Source organism: Buteo buteo, chromosome 7 (genome assembly GCF_964188355.1).
Source record: "Buteo buteo chromosome 7, bButBut1.hap1.1, whole genome shotgun sequence".
NCBI classification, from domain to species: domain Eukaryota; kingdom Metazoa; phylum Chordata; class Aves; order Accipitriformes; family Accipitridae; genus Buteo; species Buteo buteo.
In genome coordinates, this window is record NC_134177.1 from 47,616,033 (window position 1) to 47,638,178 (window position 22,146).

The 22,146-nt window shown below is 40.6% G+C and overlaps 1 protein-coding gene across 3 annotated transcripts in view; it reads left to right on the plus strand.

Moving 5' to 3' along the window:
* PITPNM3 (PITPNM family member 3) overlaps positions 1-22,146 on the plus strand; it is a 139,489-nt gene that overhangs the window by 43,862 nt on the left and 73,481 nt on the right. For all 3 annotated transcript variants that reach the window (XM_075033126.1, XM_075033128.1, XM_075033127.1), the window contains exon 3: positions 9,362-9,469. In XM_075033126.1, the coding sequence (XP_074889227.1) occupies positions 9,362-9,469 (108 nt within the window). The remainder of the gene's footprint in view (positions 1-9,361; positions 9,470-22,146) is intronic.

The window sequence follows — 22,146 nt, forward strand, 5'->3', positions numbered from 1 at the left end:
TGTCGCCCAGATGCTCCTTGCACTCTGGCAGGCTTGGTGCTGTGACCACTTCCCTGTGAAGCCTGTTCCAGTGGCTGGCCACCCTCTCAGTGAAGAACCTTTTCCTAATGTCCAACCTGAACTTTCCCTGATACAACTTCATTCCATTTCCATGTGTCCTATCGCTGGTCACCAGAGAGAGGAGATCAGCACCTCCCCCTCCACTGCCCCCCTTGAGGAAGGTGTAGATTGCGATGAGGTCCCTCCTCAGCCTTCTCTTCTCTAAGCTGAACAAGCCGAGTGACCTCAGCTGCTCCTTATAAGTCTTGCCCTCGAGACCTTTCACCATCTTGGTTGCCCTCTTCTGGGCACACTTTAATAGTTTGATGTCCTTATATTAAGGCGTCCAAAACTGCACACAGTACTTGAGGTGGGGCCACACCAGTGCAGCGTAGAGTGGGACAATCACCTCTCTCGACCAGCTAGTGATGCTGTGCTTGATGTACCCCAGGACATGGTTGCCCCTTTTGGCTGCCAGGGCATGCTATTGACTCATATTCAACTTGTCATCAACCTGAACCCCCAGATCTCTTTCCGTGGGGCTGTTCTCCAGCCTCTCATCCATCAATTTGTACGTATAACCAGGATTACCCTGTGCCAGGTGGAGAATCCAGCACTTGCTCTGGTTAAATTTCATACGGTTGGTGGTTGCCTAGCTCTCTGTCTATCCACATCTCTCTTAAGGCCTCTCTACCCTCAAGGGAGTCCACAGCTCCTCCTAATTTAGTATCATCTCTGCTTTCTCCCAAACAGCCTTTCAGGAATGATGAAGTGTTTAAATGTCAGGAAAATAAATATGCACAAAAGCATAGATACTAGCAAAAGAGGCAGAAGGTGTTTCTATGCTCAGAAGCTCTCTGGATGATGAGGGAGCTTGTGTCTTTGGTAGAGGAAAGCATATGTGTGGGCTAAAGTAATTGGCTTTATCAGTGGATTAAACATAGCACCAGAGAAACTGCAAGAGTTTATGCCGCAGTGAGGAGAACCTGTCCAGGAGAGAGACTGCAGCTTTCACCTCCTAGAATGAAGTAGCTTGATACCCAAGCTTGTCTCCAACGTTACATTTCCTGTAATGTTTCTTACCTGTATTTCTCACCCGTTTTCTGTTATTTATACAGAGTGCTTCATCAATGCTTGATATCCTTGCAGCTGAAAGGACTTTCTGTACAGTGCAGCTGGAGTTGAATACTATGTTTCTTAATGGAAGAGTTTGGAAGCTATCCCAGACTCTACATCTACCCATGTGTAATTTGCACTTCAGAGCCTGAAGTAGTAGGAGGCAGAGGGCACAGCAGTGGGCACAATTAAAGTATAACATTAGTGAGCTGCTTTTTTGCAGTCTGAAAAACAGCTGGGGTCAAACCCCAGTTCCTTAAACAAACGAAGAAATTTCTGGCTGACAGCCTTGTAAACAGAGAATCAAGCACCTGTGTTTGAGATGGAGCAGCTGTACATGTTTTGACTGTTGATTCATCTGCCCCGGCTATCTACTTAATTTAGTGAAATCCATAGAGAAAGGAAGAAGTAATATTTCACTGTTTTCTTCTGCCCAAATTTCCTTTGTTTCTGGCTTTCCATGTGGCATGCAGCAAGTTAGGCAGAAAGTTCTCAGTTCATAGCAGGACTGAGTTATGCTTCCATGTTGGAAATTTTAGGCTTACTACATTTTTTTGCCTTGGTGCTAGTAGCTTTTCCTCAGGTAAATGATGATCACTAAAAAGATTTTCTCTGTGTATCCAATGTCCTACCCAATGTGAACTTCCAGCTGTGTGTGAACAAGGTAAGAAGCTTTTCCCAGTTGGACCAGGCAAGGGATGGAAGGAAAGATGCAGGGTCATCCCATGTTTCCTGGCAAAGCACTGGAGGCAAGGAAAAACTGAAAGGTTTTCCCAGGGCCAGGCAGGGCCCCAGGTTCTGTGACAGCCACAGAAAGAGTCCAGGTCTTTTGAGCAAGAGTCAGCTGCCTTTAGCTGTGCTAGCACCCTCTGTCCTTCAGGCTTTGAGTGTATTCTACTGCCATCACCTCAGCAGTGGAGGGGCGGGTATAAGCAAACCCGTGAGGACAGGAGGGGGAAACTTTTGCTTCGGCATGTATAGTTGCATTCTTCTCAGACAAGCTGCGTTTCAGAAACACTGTGGAATGCTAAAGATTTAAATGGGATAAAAAACTCGAGTCCAAACTTGTGTACTGGGAAGCCCCTTGCCTGTTAGGAGAGTTTTAAAGTGGAATGGCCCAGGGGTAAGGGGCCAGCCCTTGCTCAAATTAGAAGGCTACTTTGATTTCACAGAGAACTGTGTGACATGAAGACTACTCAAGGTAAATGTGAAGGCCTTTCAGCAGTTCTTGTCTTTATTCTTGTTATTTCAAAATATATTTTACCCAAACCACCTACACTGTATTGAGCTCTTCAGCGCTGATCTTTATGTTTACAGTAAGCAGAGAAAAATCTCCCCTCTGTAAACAGTGTTATTCATATTAACATTCATTCTATTTAACTTAAAAAGTGTGGTTTTTTTCCATCATCTCCTCAAAACATTTAAATGGAAGATAAAAATCATCATTGATAGTCGCAAGAGGCACAAGCTCATGATTCTTGCTGCAAAATGTTGGTGAGTTAGGCATAGGGCATACTATATATTTATAACCTGAGTGTGAAAAACAATATATATCTTGCTCTCCTTGAAGACAAATTATACTTGGAACAAAGAATTTCAGGTACATGTTCTTTTCCAAGTGTAGCAACCTGTTGGTAGTCATGGATGTACTCAAGCTGTCCTACGGGTTTTCATCTACAAAAATGTTCATTGCCTCCAGAGCAGCAGTAGTGATCCAAGTTAGTTGGCTTTCTAGCCTAATGCAGTTCAAAATCCATCTCAGTTACGGTACATATAAATCACTGTAGTTTGAGTAAAATCCAAAGTTTTAAGCTTGATTTTTATTCTTAATGCAGAATTCCTTTCTTGTGGATGCATCTATGTTTTGTTTAATTTCTCTTGCTGAGTGACTTTTAGCTCTATCTTGTCCCCAAACCTTCTCTGTAATTAATAATTTGCTGCTTTTAATAATTTGCTGTGACAACCCCTTACCTAGTGTTAATTTGACTGAACAGATTGCCCGAGACTTGTATCTTTAACCAAAGGCACCATAATAATTTATGCTCCTGGTGAATGTGCTAGAGTTAGAAATATTTCTGCTTTGAAATTTTTCATGCTGATATGAAAACTGGTTTAACAAAAAGGCAAGAGGAAATGCATTGAATTTTCTGCTTGCCCTTCTAGCCTTGCCCTTCTCATAACTGTTCTGGAAGTTGGAAGTGGAGGCAGAAAACGGAGACCACTGGGGCTGTGCTCAAGTGTTACTCTTCCTGCATGTGTTGGCAAAGCCTGCTGAATGTGTTATGTATCACCGTAGATTTAAATGTTTGTTTCTGAAAAGGTTACTTTTTGCTGAAAGAGAACAAGAGTTTTACGCTTGCAAAGGTGCCTGTTAGATTTGCTGCCTACATACAGATCTTCTACCAGATTAGAAATCCAACCAAAATACCCTTGAAAGTGCAAGTTTCTACTACTTAAGGACTGGTTTTGCCTGACTGCTGCATCTGTGAAATAGGAAAGAGAATACTGGTTCTACACAAGACCCATCAAACCAGAGAGAGCCCACTAAAACCTGTAAGGCTTTTCCCCCTACACGCATTCATCTTGCTCGTTGCAACTGCAAAAACGTGATCGCTTGTAGATGAAACATCAGCCTTCTTAAGTGAAGCTATATGCAAGACTTGAGAGTATTTGGGCCTTACACTTCAAGCTTTTCTCATTTGCAAACTGAGTGCATTTCCCAACCTCTTTGGAATCCATAGGTTCTACCATAACACAAACAATAAGCAGTTTTAAAAGTACAGCTACATCTCAACATGTTGCTAACTAGTGATATTTGATGCAGGAAACTACCCTGTCAGTTAACCTCTGTTTGATCACAGAAGATGGAAGTTACAGTTGAATACATCTTCACAAAATGGTCCAGAGGATGAAATTCCACTGTTTAACTAGCATTTTTTTCTTGGATTTGAAAAGATGCTCAAAGAAGCCTGCACGTTCCCATTTGGCCATTTTATCAGACTTCCAAAACAGACATGCAAACACCCCCTGCGACACCCCCACTGGGCAGATGGGGACAGCAGGAAGTAGTAAGCATAAAACATCACTGATAATCCCCATCGTTCTCAGATTGATTTTAAAACCATTTGATGGGGCAGAGGGAAGAGACAAAAAACACTTCAGATTTTGTAAATAAGTAGGAGACAAGGGTTACAGCATAGCCAATTAAAAAAGCTTTTACCCTTTCTGGTGAAATTATGTTCCTAGCAGCTGAGTAGTAGAACAATGGGCATGAATCTGGTAGATCCATCGTATCCAGAATTTCTACCCATTTTGGTGAATTGCAGATGGTATTTCAGGGAAAAAGATTAAGAAATTCAAAGATTAAATATATGAAATTTATGGTATGAGTGAAGTTGTCATCATCAATATTTGGGTGTTAAAAGTAGAGAACAGTTGAAATTCCTGAGATTGAAAGTGATTGCATTTTATTAGGCTTAACATTTTGGGGCTTTTAGCTACACTAGTTTTTTGTACATTTTACATACAACTTACTGTGTTAATTAAGAAGCTAAAAGCTTCAATCTAAAACAGTCAGAAGAGTCCATGATTGCGATTTTAAAGACACAAGAAAAATATAAGCCATCACAAAACTTTTAAATTAAACCACTTGAAGTACTACTGTCTTGTTAACTTGATTGTGACAGTGCCCATCAAACCCAATGAAGGTTAAGAAAATTTTTTGAGTTAACAATAAGCAAAACAGGAGCAATTACCACAAAAAGAACTATACATAACTGACCCAGATGCAATGCTTGTAATTATTTGAATGGTATTTTTTAAGTACTGGTTCCATACGCACAGTGTTTGGAGAAGCTTCTCTGTAATGCCAACTGTTTGTTTTCACATTGCTGTTCTGTGAGCAGACATTGTCTTAGCCAGGACATAAAATTGTCCAATAGCTAAATAATAGTGAAAGACTTCAGTGAATTTGTGGATTTCTGGGCGAAGGATCAGAAAGTCTCAAGAATCACAATACCAATTTTGCTACAGTTCGGGCATGGAGGGCATAATTTGTTCATTCCTTGAGGCTCTGTGGCACATGGCCCTGTAGGTGGGCTGATGTGAGTGGCAAAGGCTGGTGACCCAGGTGAAGCATGTGAGTGATAGAATTTGGCATGCAGTTAAGGGTTCTGCCAAAAAGAGAGACCTCTGTCTTGGGAGTGAGTTCCCACTTTACAAGCCTTCCTGAAGTACAAGTGTTTTGGCTATACGCATAATACACATGCACAATATTCTGTAGTATTTTTGATATTTTAACCCCTGAGCTTGACGTGGCTGTTTCTTTTAACGTGTATTGTGACATTGCAGTTTGCTGGAGTGGGTCAGAGTAGGGGCTACCTTCTGGTGTTATTTGTCCCTCTTTGCAGTGACTTTCTCTTAAATTCTTTAGCGTTTGCTTTGTTCTGCATATTGAGAATCACTTTATCATTTCATGACATGCCCCCACCCCCCAATTTCCTCCTGAAACTTCAGTGAGCTCCTCATAGGCATAGAGGTATGCTTGGCTGAATACAATCCTCATAGCTAATCAGCTGCTTAGATGCAGATAACATTAACGCAGTGTCCAGCTCCTTGCTGCAGTATCCCTACTGAAGCTTGTGAAGGTAAACTAGTTGTAATATAAATCAATGACAGTTCAGGGCAAGCAGGAAGTAAGGAGAGGAACAATAACAGAAAGAAGGATAAATTGAGCCCTTCTAAGGAAACAAGAAGTACTTTGTATCCCTTTGTCTTCTCATAAAGAAATTGTAGGATGAAATAACTTTTTGTAAGGATAAACCGTGTCTGGTGCTTTTACTTGCCAAAGGAGGCAAATAGCAAGAGAAGACTCCAGTGCTGTGAAGTGAAACTGCATTTGAAAATGTAGATTGTTTATGGAGGTCAAGATTGTCTGTGAAATCAGAACACCTTGGAGTATGTCTTGGTTTCCATTATGAAAAATAGTTTGACCTACATCCAGCACTGCAGACAGTGGCTTGCAGTGTTCAGTCCTTGTGCCTTCACAGGGGTGCAGAAGCCACCAACTCCTTTCTACTCCTGACACTTTTCTATGCCTCTTTAAGTAACTAACTATAGAGATGTGATAATCTATTTTGTGCTAGAAAAAAGCAGAGACTTGACATTTTTGTATGCAGTCTGGTAAGGAGATAGGATACCTTTTATCTGTAATGTTTTTTTTTCTCTTTCATTGATGATGCTTGATTGAGGTTGAAAGTCATAACAAAATTCAGGGCAAATTGTTTCCCCACTTTGCCTTCCTTCTGTGTACATTTAAGTGAATTTGCTTTGAAATGTTATTTCAAAAGGCGGAGATGCACATTTATATCCCTTTGTATAGTGGTCCACAACTCATAAAATTGCTTTGAAAACTCACAGGTCCAGATACCCAGTTAAGACTAACCAGATACTTGTTTACTCGATTATATGCATCAGTTTATTCCAGTTGAGAAAATGTCTTGCTTACTTAGGTGTACTACCACATGATTTTGGCTTTATTGTCTGGCTGGTTTTTGGGTTGCCAACAACCCAAATATATATGGGTATATATATTTGGTATATATGGGCAGACATTTGCAGAGTGGCCAATCTGTTTATCCTTGGTAGTCTGCTTTGAAACAACTGGGAACAGTGCAACTTGAAGACCACCAGCAGGCTTACCCAATTTACGAGTGCCAGCAGATGATGGCATGAGACAGAGTGTTCAGAGGTGGTTAATGCTTGCGGTAGCAGTTGATACTGATGAACATCATAGCTGTCCACCAGACCACAAGTGTTTGAATGTGGATATTCTGCAGTGTTGTGCAATTGCATTTGGTTAGTTTCTCATGCTTGTCCTTAAGGGTCTCCTTTCCTATTATTTAGTCTGGGGGAAAGAGGCATGGCAGAACTCCAGTTTGGAAAGCATGCATGTGTATTTATAGAGGAATTTCATGCCTGGATAGTTAATAAGCTCTCTAAGTAAAGGGAGCAAAGCTAGTGAACAACACAGCTGTTTTCTTTAGGCTGGGAGAGGAAGAGGGGTCCTGAAACTGATGGGAAGGCTGGGGGGTAATTCACAGCCTCTCCTCTGAATGGGCATAAGGCCCGGGTCTGGAGTGCTCTAGGCACTGGTGCCCGGAACTTAATACCATTGTATTCTAGACCACATTTAATGCTTTCTGTCCAACTCAGAAAGCCGATAGAAATGGGAAACAGAGTCTGGCGTCTAATCTTATTTCATCTTTCTGCTAAACAGTAAGGCCATCTGGAATGCCTGGCTTGGTAAATGACATAACAGCAAAAGTGATAAGAAAATACTAGGTCTAAATGCTCAAACAGTTTTGGAGCCCTATTTCTCTGCAAGAGACAGTTCTTTAGCATCCTCTTGGTACAAGTTCTAAAGCCAGTACCAGGGCAGATCTTCACCCCAAAGCTGGCTGTCTAAAACACTGCTGGATGAGGCAGGTTTCTCAGGAGGCACACTGCATGAAGAAGGCCAAAAGATCTGCCTCCTCCTGACATTGAGGAGCTCAGTGGCCCTGTCTTGCATTCCCTCGTTTCGCTTCGTGGTAGCAGTTAATGCAGAAGGAGCTCATCCCACAGTGGACAAGCTGCCCCTGAGCCTTAGGCAAAGGTTTCAGTTGCTGACTTGGTCTCAGGAGGTGCAGGATGACCTTGGGGCAGCTCAGTCCATCTGCAATGCCTGTGGCAGGGTGCCACCAAGCTGCCCTCAGCCAGCCCGTCAGGGTGCTCCAGAGCCACCCCATGGCTCTTTCCCTCCCTCCCTCCTTACAGAACTTCAAATAAAGCCACCTTTGTAAGAGAAAGTGACAAAAACCTGAGCAAAATGCTATTCTAAGTTGTTGATTTTCTTTGCCTCAGGGAGCACTGAGATTGCATCAAGTCCAGTAGGGCTTTGCTGTATCCAGCTTCTCTGATAAATCTGAAAGATGACCTTTATGAGTGTTTGTTTCTGAAAGGTAGGACTTAGGGAGAGGAAAGATATGGTGATGACAGATCCGCTTTCTTCCTCCCCAGTACCAAGATCTCTCTAAATGAGAGAGGTGTATATGAGAGAACATGAAAGAACATAAATTTTTTAATAATTTAGAGGCCCACTGCAAGGCCTGGTTGCCAACAAACTCATGTTTCTTTTTTTGTTTGAATATGTACATAATTTTAGCCAGAAATGTTCTGGCCAAATTCTTCTGTGTTTAAGCCCATAATAGAGCCCTTCACTCTACAAAGGGCAGTAAGAGAGGGCAGAATTTGACCCATTCTCTGAATGTGCCTGAACAAGTAACAAACGGTGATTATTCATTTTACATTGTTTTTTTTCTGTGCGCTTACCCTAGGTACAAAGGCCATTCTGGGCTGTATACAGCCAGGCTGAAATGCTTTTAGTAAATTTATTCAGAAAGGACTAATGCACTCTTCTTGCCAAACAGCTGTTAAATTGAAGGAAAATGTTTTCCTACAGCTTCTAGGCCTGTTAGGTTTTGGGGGTTTCTTTAAGAGAGAGGGGGACAATATCTATGGCTTGTGTTTTGTGCTTTCAGCTTTTCCCACCCCCCTCCCTGGGTGGGATCCCAATGAAAGGGGTGGTTCTCTGTGCTGTGGGCTTGGTGCCATTCTATTATGTCTCTGTGTCCCTGGATGAAAATTTAAAGCTTTGTGTAGCACAGGTGGCTTTGATAAAAGAGGAAAAAAACATGTTTGAAAAGCCTTAAACTGGTTTGTGTGTCTTATTCCCTCTGCTCTGCCTTTTGAATGTTCTGAAGTAAAAGTGAAAAAAAAAAGGTAAAAAAAAAAATATTATTTTTTTTCCAAGAGGGGGGAAAGAATTCTAACTCATTTTGTTACTTGATATTAAACATTCAAAGTGATTTATTATAAACTTTGTTTTTAATTGACTGGTCAAGGTAAGAGCAAAAATTCAGGCAGTCCTCTCTTTTCCATGGTTTTCCTGCACACAATGTATGAAGCATGTAGGTATGCTGTAGGTCATATCAGTAAGCAAGAAGCTTTCCTGGAGAGTCCTGCATATGCTAATGTGTTATATATTCCCATTAGGGACCATGATGAATGTTTATTTCTCTCTCAATTACTAGTTCTTACCCTGTCTTTTTTTTTTTTCTCTTGTTCGTCACTGCAATTTATTCTATTCTCCTTTTTCCTCCTACAGAAGAGATGGTGGAAGGAAAAAGTGCCATACTCATAGGCATGAGCCAGTGGAACTCAAATGACCTTGTTGAGCAGATAGAAACAATTGGGAAGCTGGAAGAAAATCAAGGTAATGTTTAACTTGCCCTACATATTAATTTAAAGTTAATGAGAAAATCTGACTACTGAAGCAATTAGTTGTCAGATATTTCATAAATACTCAACAGAAATATTCTTTACAGCATCCCATAGTTAAAAGATTTACATAGATGTGTAATTAGTATTTTAGTGCTGGGAAATGAATTGCAATGATCTTTTTCAGGAGGAAACTTTTCTGGCAGGCCAGGTAATACAAATTGATTGACTTCAGTGGGAAGTCAGTGTTGGACTCAGCTCAACAACCATGAGGTAGATTGCAAGACCACAACTTATGTTTTGCATGTTTCCTGTAATCAACATATATAAGAGACTTGTTGGTCACTGTCACTGCATTATTTTGCTTCTTAAAGTCAGCAAATCATTATCTGGAATTTTCAAGGGGTCACGTACTTTGAGGAGTATTTGGGGCCAGTTTTAGGTAAACATTTAGGTAACTATGTGCCACTGAAATGAGTGGGAAATGGGCACTGATAGACCAGTAAGAATCTGGGACCTAGGACAAAGGCCTAAGCAGTCTTCCTTCAGTTGTTACTTTGGCTCCTAAATTGCCTAGTTGTTTGAAAATTAAAATTACCTCATTGACTTCAGGGAAAGAGAAGAGCCTAACTTCCTTATTGATCGGTGGTATGGGACTCATGTATAATGGTGCTTGTTAATTAATCTAGCTTTTTAAAGAATTTGATGGATTTATCCATTTTAAGAGCCTTTTCAGGAGACTTTTCTTTATGGATTTGCTACATGTAGTCAATCCTGAAGATAGCTGTGAACAGTTCTATTTTAGTATACAGGTACATAAAAGTAATATTTATCTGAGTCACAAACTTCTTGATTATCTACCATGAGAATGATTTGTTTTGATAGTATTTAAGTGACAGGTAGACAAAACATACACAGTGTATTTACAATCATTAAATAGGTAATTAGAGGAGAAAAAACTTCTCTGTTTTGCATTTGCTCTTAACAATGATGTAAAGGCCTCACATTGCTTGGTAACTTACTACATTTGGAGTCAGAGATTCAGTGGCAATTTGTAAGAGATACTATATGTATTGTAAATATGCCATTTTCTCTGCTACAAAGTAGCAAGAAAAAGTAATACAGTATTGCATCAAATATGAGTTAGTCTTCTAAATGACTTGCCAAAACCCAACCATCCCTGCATTCTTGCAGATATATTTCTATTTCTTCCAGGGCTGGCAAAGATTTAGAATGCTTATTTTCATTTTAGCACCCATTACATGAGGATGGTTTTGTTTGTTTTTTTCATAGTGCCCTTTGTGTTGGGCACTAAGGAAGGAGTTGTAAGAGACTTTTTAAGGGTTTCTGCTGTTAAGAAACAAGGTTGGTAAAAGGATTATTATTTGCATTAGCCAGTTGAATAGCTGCAGCAAAGAGAATGTGAGACCCAGGTTGCATGGAAGATCTATGCAGAAACAAATGAAGCAGTCTCCTGAGTTATAATCAATCCTTCTTCATACAAAGGGTTTCTATTTTCATTTAATCTAATTCTCTGTGATGTTTTGTAAAAGAAAGAATCCTCATCCATTCTCTTCTTTTACTTCATTTGTGTTCACACACAGCTGTTAGAAGAGGATTTAGGGCCAGTGTACCTAACTCAAAGCATTTGATGAATTGGCCTATGTGTAAGATGCATCTACATTCTGATGTTGCTTCACATATGCTGCAAGAATACTATGGCTTTTAGGTTATGGTTCATTGTGCTGATTTTGACCGTTCTTGAATAGAGATGTCAGGCAAGGACTGAAGTCATTAAGAACTGGGCTAGCACAAGTCTGAGCCAGTATTATGTGTACCATATCTTGTTATGCCAGAATGTGATTTCACTGCTTCAGTAATGCAAGAGAAAGAATTCTGGCTGTAATGCACACTGCCAGTTAGAAATTTTCCCTGACGCACCCCTGCTAAATAAATCAGATTTATATTTTCCTTCTTTCCTCGACCACCTCATACTCTCAGATTTAGTAGTATTGATTAACTACTTGTTGATTATTATTTTTCTTAAATTATTTTTTCTTTTTTTCCTTACGTGTACTCACCTGTATCTTATCTTCATGGAATTATCTGCCAAATGCTGATAGGTTGTATTGCAGTGTTGTTAGTGCAGATAATTGTACAATGCTTTTGTTATAGCTTAACAACTGTTACTGATTCAGCAATTTTAGAAAAGTCTGTGATTAGCAACCATCAGATACAAATGATAAAGGCAAAGAGGGAAGGAGGAGGATGTTTGAAGGAAGACTATGTTGTCTTCTGTGCCACAGTAAAAAGATATTTCAGCCTTAGCCCAATTGTTTATAGTAAAAAATTAGAAGTTCAGGTAAACCTGGATTCCCTTTTTAAAAACATTATGTAGAAGAGAGAAAGATGTCCTGTCTGGCTTCTTTCCCAGGGTACTTCACTTGTTCAATGAAAGGTGTGAGGAGTATGGTCTGCTGATTCAGGGAAACTCCCCCCCCCCCCCCCCCCCCCCCCCCCCCCCCCGAGCTGAATTTACTTATGGCTCTCGGAGAATTATGAGTTCATTTGCTTTGGTTGCAGAGAGCTTTGTTACAATTCAATCAGTCTCTGGGGCCAGTGGTTTTGCTATGTGCCTGTGCAGAGAGCAGAGCACTGGTTCTTTTTCATGGTTTAATAAATTGATTTAATAAAGCATGTAATTATGGGCTCTTTCAACAAATGAAGATGTATCAGAAGATGCAGTATGCTCTGGGCATAGCTGAAGGCCCAGTGGATGCTACTTATGTAACACTACAGTTCCAATGTGAGACAGAGAAGGTCCTCAGGAACTTTATAAATGGCAAGTATATAATTTCATTCAATCATTGATTCTCAGTAACTACAACTGAGAGCACTTGACCAGCGCAACCTTTCTCATCAGAGGTAGAAATAAGTCTTTGGGGGAAAACTGGCAGCAGCACTTAAATTTATTAAGTTTTCATTACAGAAAATAACACAAACAGCAATCAAGCTGAATTGAATACTCATACAGCTGCATAAATTATGTTGATGCAGATGCCTTCCCTGTTGTGGAACAAAAGCATTTTCACACATAGTTATGCATTTAAATTCATTCCTGCTGCAAAGTATCTGTCTGTTACATTAAGGAAAATTGCATGTAGTGAGCACTAAGTACTTTTAAGTATATATTGTTAATGTTTGTAAGGTTGAAGTTGCTGTTGGTTTGTTTTTGTACTCTTGATGCAGTGTAGTGAAGGTGAGGTGAAGAAGTCTTTGCAAATACAGCAAAGACTATTTGTATACTTTGAATTCAATATGTGCGTTATATTTTATTACTTGAGTTTCTTTATAGCGGGAAATGAGGTTACTATATATTTTAACTGGCAAACCAGGCAAATGCTTGTTACAGAAAAAATGTCATTCAATCCAAGCTAGTAATTGATGTGAACTTAAACGTGTGTCAGCATTTCAAAGGGTGAAATCCTCTGGAAAAAATGCCATAGCTAGAGTACACGTTATCCATGAGATCAAGATATGCTTGTTTGAGACCAAACCTGCATAAGACTTAAAATAAGGTTACATGAATAGTAGGGTTGTCCCTTCTCCCTCAGTTGCCCATCTCTTGTTATATTTGGCTTTTTTTAAATGTGGACTTGAGAGCTGGAAAGTGTTATAAGAGTTTAACATATCATTTCTTTAGTCTTTTCTCTCACACACGCAAATTAAAGTATGAGGGAATCCAGAAACATCTGAAATGGGTGAAGAACCACAGAGCTCCATAGGGAGATAGTAGGTGCTTGCCATTGCGGTTGCAGATCAGCAGTCCTGCTATGATTCAGTCTCCATATACAGACAGCAGGCTTTACTGCTCTTCGCCCTTCATGTTGTCACCCTTTCCCCCAGCGCAGTCCCTGTGCCCTAATCCGTCTTGTTTTTCTAAAGATTAGAAGAAACATGGAAACATGCAACTGTCAAGGAATGGGCAATGTAGTTCGATGTCAATGTATCTGGGCTTTGCCAGCTGACCAGCATCACACATCCATGAACATGAAACACCTTTAATTACATTGAAATGCAGTGAGAAAAAGGTTGCATTGTTCTGCAGCTTTAGTAGATCAGATTGCCCTTCCTGAGCTGGTAACTTCCACGCTGGGGAATTTTATTCACCTCTGCTTTCCTAACTGGTGAAGCAGAAGCAGCTGGCATTTTCTGGATTGTTGCCACAGACAGAACTTCTGTGCATAAATTTGTGCAAGCTACATTGCAACTTCAGGCCTCTTTTTTTGCATCAGAGCTAATAAAGCATGCAATCTTTATGGTTTTCCTTGTGTTGAGTTTCTGCTTTTGTCTGTGTCTCTCTGTTTTTCTGCCTGTCCTCAGTAAGCCAACAACCATTGCTGGACAACTCTGATTCCTGGCCACCTTAGCAGAAATGCCAGGGAGGTTTCTTCCAGGCAAAGGTTGCTAGACTTTGCTTTTCTTGTACTACCTTCTTTCACTGAGAGATGACATAGAAGGTGTCTGGAAGGGAGAAAGGTCTTCTGTATATCAGCTCTATGTACCACATGTGTCATGCAGCAAGGAAAAAACCAGAATTCCACCTATAGTTGATCTTGGTACAATTGTGGAAAAATTTTACAATGGCTAAGGTGCTTGCATAATGATTGCACAAGTAGTCGAGCTGATCAGCAAAGGTATGCATCCTTTTCATGATCACGGTAATGTTCCTTTCACTGTAGGCTGCACTCTTGCTGCTTGCTCTTGGTGTAGTGAAATACTCCAACTAGGGACTGACTGATCATGGCAGGATGGGAAAGGCAGGTGTGTTGAAATGGAGTGGTCTTTTTAGTATTTCCTATTTACCGTTTGTTTTCTTCAAATTTTATTTGGAGAAACAAAGGTGTTTTGTTCAAGCCTCTGAATGGCTTTAATGTTGAGGGTACTGCAGTCTCTTAGTGCAGTCATTATCACTACATGTTGCGGTTAATTGGTAGGGATTTTTGATTTGCTGAGCTCTCTGCTACCTCTAGCTGCTGATTGTATCTCTTCTGCAAGAAAAGCAAGCAAGAATAGCATGAACGTATAAAATATAAAAATTGCTTTGCTGAAAAAAAATTGTCTGGAGACTCTGCTGAAGGTATCTAAACACTTAAGTTCATTAAGGACTGTTTTCTGTCAGTGGCATTTTTTTAGCACAACTGGTTCCCGTTTGAACAAAAGGAGACTGACTTGCCTTTTGAGAGACATTGGACTCTTTTCCTCTTGCCCAGAGGCTTAATTTTATATCGTGTGTTGTTTAGCTCTGTGCTTTTTATAAAACAAAAACAACCTTAGAAACCATAAAAGCAGTGGATTTCCAAGCTCATTTGTAGCTTTTATGATGCAAGTGAGTTTTGGGACTGTGTTGTCCCTTGGCTGCTGTGTAGCAGTTTGGATGTGAAAACAGTGTATCTATTCAGTTGGCCGGCTGACATAGCAGATCTCACTTTCAGCCCTTCACTGAAGTGACAGGAGCCCAACACACCAGAAGTTCAGGCCAGGCTGTATTTCATTACAGTTGCTGAATATCCCATAACTAAGTTTGCAAAGCCAAGATTTCAGAATTTAGCAAATGCCAAGCTTGAGATCTTAACGCAATCTTTATGGATGTCCTTTGTCTATTTGCTCTGTCATACTGTTTTTAATTACTCAGTAATATGATAGGAATGCATTGTATGCGTAACAGGTTTGTTTACTGACCTTGACGTGGGTAGGAAGAGAGCTTTTGTCTTTAGCAATGATGAGAGAGTTCCTGAAGGAAAGTTTGGCAGTGAAGTGGAAGTGCTTGTGCATCTTTCCTGTCTGTGAACAGCTTTTTCCTACAAAAGCTGCCTGTAGAAATTTAGAGAGCTGTGATGATGATCTTCAGAAAGATAGATGGATGTGTGAGTAGGAAGGTTGAAACGGTCTATTTTAGATTATGTATTAAAATCACAATAGCAGGATATTTGCAGTTACATGAATTTGTGGTGTAGTTGTGGGAGTAGGTAATTGGCATGTCCTTGTTTGGTCATTATTTCTTCTAAGGAAAAGAAATATACATCTTTCTAAGATGTGATAGAATTAGGTAACATCTGAAAATTGATGTGTGCAATTTCTGATTCTTTTGACTGTCTATTGGTGCGCAACTCCTGGTTCTCAGGAGCACACAATTTCTGGCTTTCACCAGAAAATGTATTTAGGATCCAAGGGCAAATACACTTGGGGATAAAGTTTGTACGCTGATTAAAATGGCAATAGGTGACTTTTCCTGTTATGAACCTTCTCAAAGTTATATTGCTGTAAAGCTATGAAATTACTTGAGACAAATAAGGGAACCTTGACCTCAGTACAAAAAGCAAAAATAAATCTGTCTGGCTTTGTCTCTCCAAAGACCATGTTGTATGACAGGATGTATGTTTACCTCCAATGTTTTAAGTAACAGATGATGATTAAGAGCTCATTTGGAAAGCAGTCGAGTTTTATTGCTCTTCTGGTTCATAAAGAATTTATTGGAGATGTATCGGAAGTGTCTGCTTGCTTACGCACATTTGCTGCAGGCTCTGATGAAAATTACTTTAATGTTTTTTAAAAGTCTGGGGCCTGGACAAGTGAGAACAGAGAACTCACAGAGAACTGAGCATCTAGAACATAATTTAAAATTTTAGCTGCATGAGTGCCAACAGTTATAACCATCTGAGGTCATTCTGTGACCTCTAAGAAACAAGTGGAGAAGCATTCTCATTGCCAACTCTTACACTTCTCTCCCCACCGTGGCCCCACACTCCCTATCCAGCCCCAAATAATGAATGCTTTTTGACTAGCTCTTAGCTGGATGTTCCAGCAAGGAGCTGATGGACTTCAGGGTCTACGGAGTCTAACCTATCATCTTGTTTATGGAGGTAAATCTGCTTTGATAGGTGTGGCTATTGTTGAAGTGGGGGGAAGTTGCTTACTTTGTGTTTGAGAACTGGTGTATATTTAAGGCCCTGGTTGACAACAGTATCATTCCGCAGACGGCTGTTCCAACAATCCCTACCTACTCTGTTAAAGAGCCAAATTCTGTGCTTGGTTACTGCACAGAGTCCCAGTAAAGTGACTGTGGTGTATATTATTGCACATAAGGCAAATCATAAAATCTGGCTCCTTATTAATGAAACGCTTGTGATCCTGACAGACATTATCTGTAATTAATTAATTGTAAAAGGAAAATGGATCATGACTGAATAGTGGCTACTCTATTAAAAATTAGACCCTTGTTTTCTAACTGTAGAGTCAATGCTTGGCGTACCTCACAAAATACTACATTTTATGCTAGCAAGAATGTACTGAGTGTTGGGTTGTCTTTTAGAATAGTCTAACTGAAAAGTTGATGAAAATTAGAATGAGTAATGCCTACCTCTTGTGACAACCAATTTTGCGTGTGTGTTTTTAAGCAGCTCCTGTTTAAGTGCAGTGGTTTTAATCGCCTATTACCTTCTGTTTGATTTGTTTCATTCTTGCTCAGGTGCCTGAAGCTCCTCTGCTTTAAGGTTGGTCCAACTTAAATGACATTAATGTGCCTACACTTGGTACAGAGTAGATTTGTGTCCTAGGCAGGAGTTCGGTAGTTAAGACTTCATTCTTTTCTTTCATCTCTTCTCATACTCTGTGGTCTTCCATGCAGCTCATACTCAAACATATTGAGGCATATACTTTGTGGAGTTACCTACTATAGATCATGTTTGAAAATGTGGGCCCCAACTATGAGGATATGTTTGCGTAAACTTGTAACTTGTGTTGGTTCATTGGGATATGCAGTGCTATTTAAGACCAAGGTGTCCTGGTAGCACAGAAGGAACAATTGGAGCTGGTCCTGGAGACTGGAATTTGGGAATGTGAATTCATTGTGAACTGTGCATCTCCTTATGATAAGATGGTCATATTATTGATGATTCTAGTGCAAGGGTACACCTAAGAGGATAGCAATCTCCTTTCAAGGAGGTCATATCTTTTGAATGATTTGTGGAGGACCTTTTTCATCTCAGCCACTTTTTTTTGCATGTACAGAATTCAGAAGATCTTGGTATCTAGGATGACTACCACATCATAAAAAGACCATGGAGAATTAGAAGATTGTAGTCACACAGTGTTTTGTTGATGAGTGTCTGAAGTGGTTGTCTGGCCCACTGAACAGAGAAATCAACCAGGCTACTATCCAGAGCACTCAAACAAGAGCTTCCAAGATTAGAGTATTATACCATATGAAAGGAAGCTCTACGGGGTCAGTTGGTCCATTGTGAGAGGCAAAAACTGTTCCAAAGAGATGGGTGGTAATAGTCTCCACTTCCCTCAGCTGGTTGATGCGGATTTGGTTTCAGATTCTGGATTCTGAAATAACCATTATAAATTCATACAGAATATTTACAAATTTCACTGTTCTCTTTTGATTCATCATTCCACACTTTGCTATGGAAAGTACATTTATATCTTAAAGGCAATTTTTTTTGGTCCCACTAAGCCACTTTATCACTCCCGCTTCTCAGCAGAACAGGGGGAGAAGATACAACAAAAAGCTCATGGGTTGAGATAAGGGCATGGAGGTTACTTACCAATTACCATCACAGGCAAAACAGACTCAACTTGGGGAAATTAATTTAATTTATTGCCAATTAATTATAACAGAGTAGGCTAGTGAGAAATAAAACATGTGGTGGGTTGACCCTGGCTGGATGCCAGGTGCCCACCAAAGCTGCTCTATCACTCCCCCTCCTCAACTGGACATAGGAGAGAAAATATAACAAAAAGCTCATAAGTCAAGATAAGGACAGTGAGAGATTACTCAGCAATTACCATCATGGGCAAAACAGACTCGACTTGGGGAAATCAGTTTCATTTATTACCAATCAAATCAGAGCAGGCTAATGAGAAATAAACCCAAATTTTAGAACACCTTCCCCCTACCCCTCCCTCCTTCCCAGGCACAGCTTCAATGCCAAATTCTCCACCTCCTCCCACAGCGGCACAGGGGGATGGGGAATGGGAGTTGGGGTCAGTTCATCACACCTTGGCTCTGCCACTCCTTCCTCCTCAGTGGCAGGACTCCTCACACTCTTCCCCTGCTCCAGCATGGGGTCCCTCCCACAGGAGAGACAGTTCTTCACAAACTGCTCCAGCGTGAGTCCTTCCCACGGGCTGCAGTTCTTCATGAACTGCTCCAGCATGGGTCCCTTCCACGGGCTGCCGTCCTTCAGGAGCACACTGCTCCAGTGTGGGTCCCCTGCGGGGTCACAAGTCCTACCAGCAAACCTGCTCCAGTGTGGGCTCCTTTCTCCATGGGGCCACAGGTCCTGCCAGGAGCCTGCTCCAGCATGGGTCTTTTCCACAAGGTGCAGTCATTCAGGAAGGGACTGCTTCAGCGTGGGTCCCCCATGGCCACAAGTCCTGCCAGAAAACCTGCTCCAGTGTGGGCTACTCTCTCCAGGGGGCCAGAGGCTGGTCCAGTATGGGCTCTCCATGGGTTGCAGCTTCCTTCAAGGCACATCCACCTGTTCCAACATGGGGGCCTCCATGGGCAGCAGGTAGATATCTGCTCCACTGTGGTCTTCCATGGGCTGCAGGGGGACGACCTGAGTCACCATGGTCTCCTCTATGGGCCGCAGGGGAATCTCTGCTCTGGAGTGTAGAGCACCTTCTCCTCATCATCCTTCTTCACTGACTTTGGTGTCTGCGTAGTTGTTTCTCTTACATGTTCTCAGTCCTCTCTTTCACAGCTGTTGCACAGTGCTTTTTACCCTTTCTTAAATATGTTATCACAGAGGCATTACCAGCATCACTGATGGGCTCAGCTTTGGGCAGCAGTGGGTCTGTCTTGGGGCTGGCTGGAGCTGGCTCTCTTGGACATGGGGACAGCTCCTTTTGTCTTCTCACAGAAGCCACCCATATAGCCCCCTGCTACCAAGCCCTTGCTACATAAATCCAATACAATTACTTTACTTTTCTGTAAAACAGTTTAAATTTCAGTTCTACCAGATTTGCAGCAGGGCCTTGAACTTGGGCTTCTTTTAGAAGGGTTCCATAAATGCTTGTCTGTTGGCTGTTTTGCAGTGAGTTTGTCTCTTTTGAAGTCTTCATTGGAAAAAAAAAAAAAGTGACATTTCTGTGGATAGTTTTGGTTTTAATACATTTGCATTTTCCAAAATGTAGACATTAAAAAACCCACAAATGCACACACACACACAAAAAAAGTGAAACAGGCAAAACCCCAATGAACCTTGACTCTTTCTTTGTTTTGAAACTTAATTTGTACAACAGGCTTAAGGCAGTCATCTTTAGTTCCCCAATCACAGCATCCTTAAATTGATAGGATTGGAATTGTCAATATGCTTCTGATGCCTGAAGGCAAGAAGACATTCTAAAATCTGCTGCATAGCCTGGGCTTGCAACCTTCTTTCTGCAATATGAAGATCTTATAAAATAAATAAATAAATAAATAAATAAAAAAAAAGAGGCTGGCATTAGTGGTATTTTTGTAGAATATAAAGTAAACAAGCAAACAAATAACAAAGTAATTTGTGTAATACAGCTTGCCACAAAGGATGACTATTGATTTAGTACACCCTAATTAAATTTTAGGAGCCGTTAGTCAATTTTGTCAGTAATATGCTACTATTTTACTCTGCAAATCCAGCTAATTGAATTAAAATGCTTCAAATGAGGATGAATTCTCAGGTAGGCAATTGACAAAATGCAATTTACTTTGTAGTTGTTTAAAACATAACTGACTGTACAATACCTGTGAAATTCACTTTTCCTGTGCTTCATATGCCACACATACAGACTGATGGATTGCTTTACTGGTAACCAGCAAAATAGATGGACATGATCAGCTTTCACAACTGGAAATTTTCATATCAGGTGAGTGAAAGGCCTTTCTTGGTCCCATTGTGCAAGACCAGGTTATTCAGATCTTTTAATATTTTAATGTATTGATTGTCTATCTGGAAAATAGTGCTGACAGTAATATCGCTCTCTTTCTGAGACTCATTTGAATTGTTGATTTAGATTAAACTTTTATTCTTCACATCCAGCCCATTACAAGGTAGTAGTTTGGAGCTGGGAGGTGCTTCTGTTGGGCAAGTTGTGTTAGGTCTGTGTATAGAAACCTGCAATTCCTGCCCTTTCCACACCACCTAGGATTGAGCTGTGCAATTCCTACTGATTTTTAAAATGGCAGCTTCTGTGCTTCTTAGTTTAAAACTTACAAAGAATTGTTCTCCAAACACTGTGGCTTATGAATGGTAGACTATAAAATTCTGTTGAATTCACGGTGTGCACTTATGACTCCCTACCACTCTAGCTATTCTTTGTAACTCCCCTTGAAAAAAATATTTCATGAGATCTTGAGTGCAGTAGATACATCACTGAGTGATGATTTTTTTTTTTTTTTACTCTCTGATACCATATATTTCAGATCTCATCTTTTTCCATCTAGCATAAGGGAAAAAAAGCGCCTGTTTTACATGTGAAGCAGCACATTTCTAAGAGATGGCGGGGCAATGTCCTGTTAATTCCCTCAACTGCTATCTCTGTTCTCCTGCCATAATGTCCACAAGACACTGAACAGAACTGGAAGACTAGAACAATCTTTTTGGTTAAGATTAAGTTTAATATACATCTGTGGAGTAAGCTGATTTGTAGAATCATAGAATATCTCAAGTTGGAAGGGACCCATAAGGATCATCAAGTCCAACTCCCTGCTCCTCACAGAACTACCTAAAACTAAACCACATGACTACATGGCAGGAGGGTTGGAACTAGGTGATCTTTAAGGTCCCTTCCAACCCAAACCATTCTATGATTCTATGACTAAGAGCGTTGTCCAATTATACTATTGTATTTCACACTAATTTGAAACAAGCATTACTACAGCATTTTTATACTTCCATAAAACGTGCAGCAGTCATCTCTCAATTGCAGCGCCTTTTGATGCAAGTACCTTTTGATCCTTTGCAAAGACTACTGTAAAGAGTTATTCTGCTGAAGAAACTGGACTTGCAGCAGTAAAATGGAGAGCAGAATCTGTCTGGAAGGGATGGTCAGTCACTGGCTACTTCTACAATAGTACATTGGGCACCGTTGTGTTTGGTGCTGCCATTGCAATTCTAAAGCCCTAGGATTCATGATAGCTTTTGTAGCACTACTTGGAATTAATCTTTTCTGTTGCCTTGGGTGCACAAGGCTGCTGTAAAGACTTGATGACAGTGATTCCTGTTCTGTTTTGAGAAAGTTTGGTTTGGTTTGGTTTTGAGTAGACTGTTCACAAGGGCTAGCTTTTCAAAGTGCACTGAGCTCCCATAAATTGTATTGGGCATTCAAGAGCATTAAGAACTTATGAAAATGCCTTTGTCCTTGTTCCAGACCTCTTGAATCTCTGGTTAGACTAACGTGATGCAGCACAGGGCAAGACAACACCAGGCAGAAGGGTGACACTGACAGCTGCTACAAAAATTTACCCTAATCTCACCCCACAGTGGAAGGTAGAGATAGGGAGGTGAATGAGAAAGTAATTACTATTTTATTACTTATTAGGGCATAAGCAGTTCTTAATTTGGCTGTGGAACAGTATTGCTTTATCTTTCCATCAAATTAAGAGTCTAACCAGTCATGTAT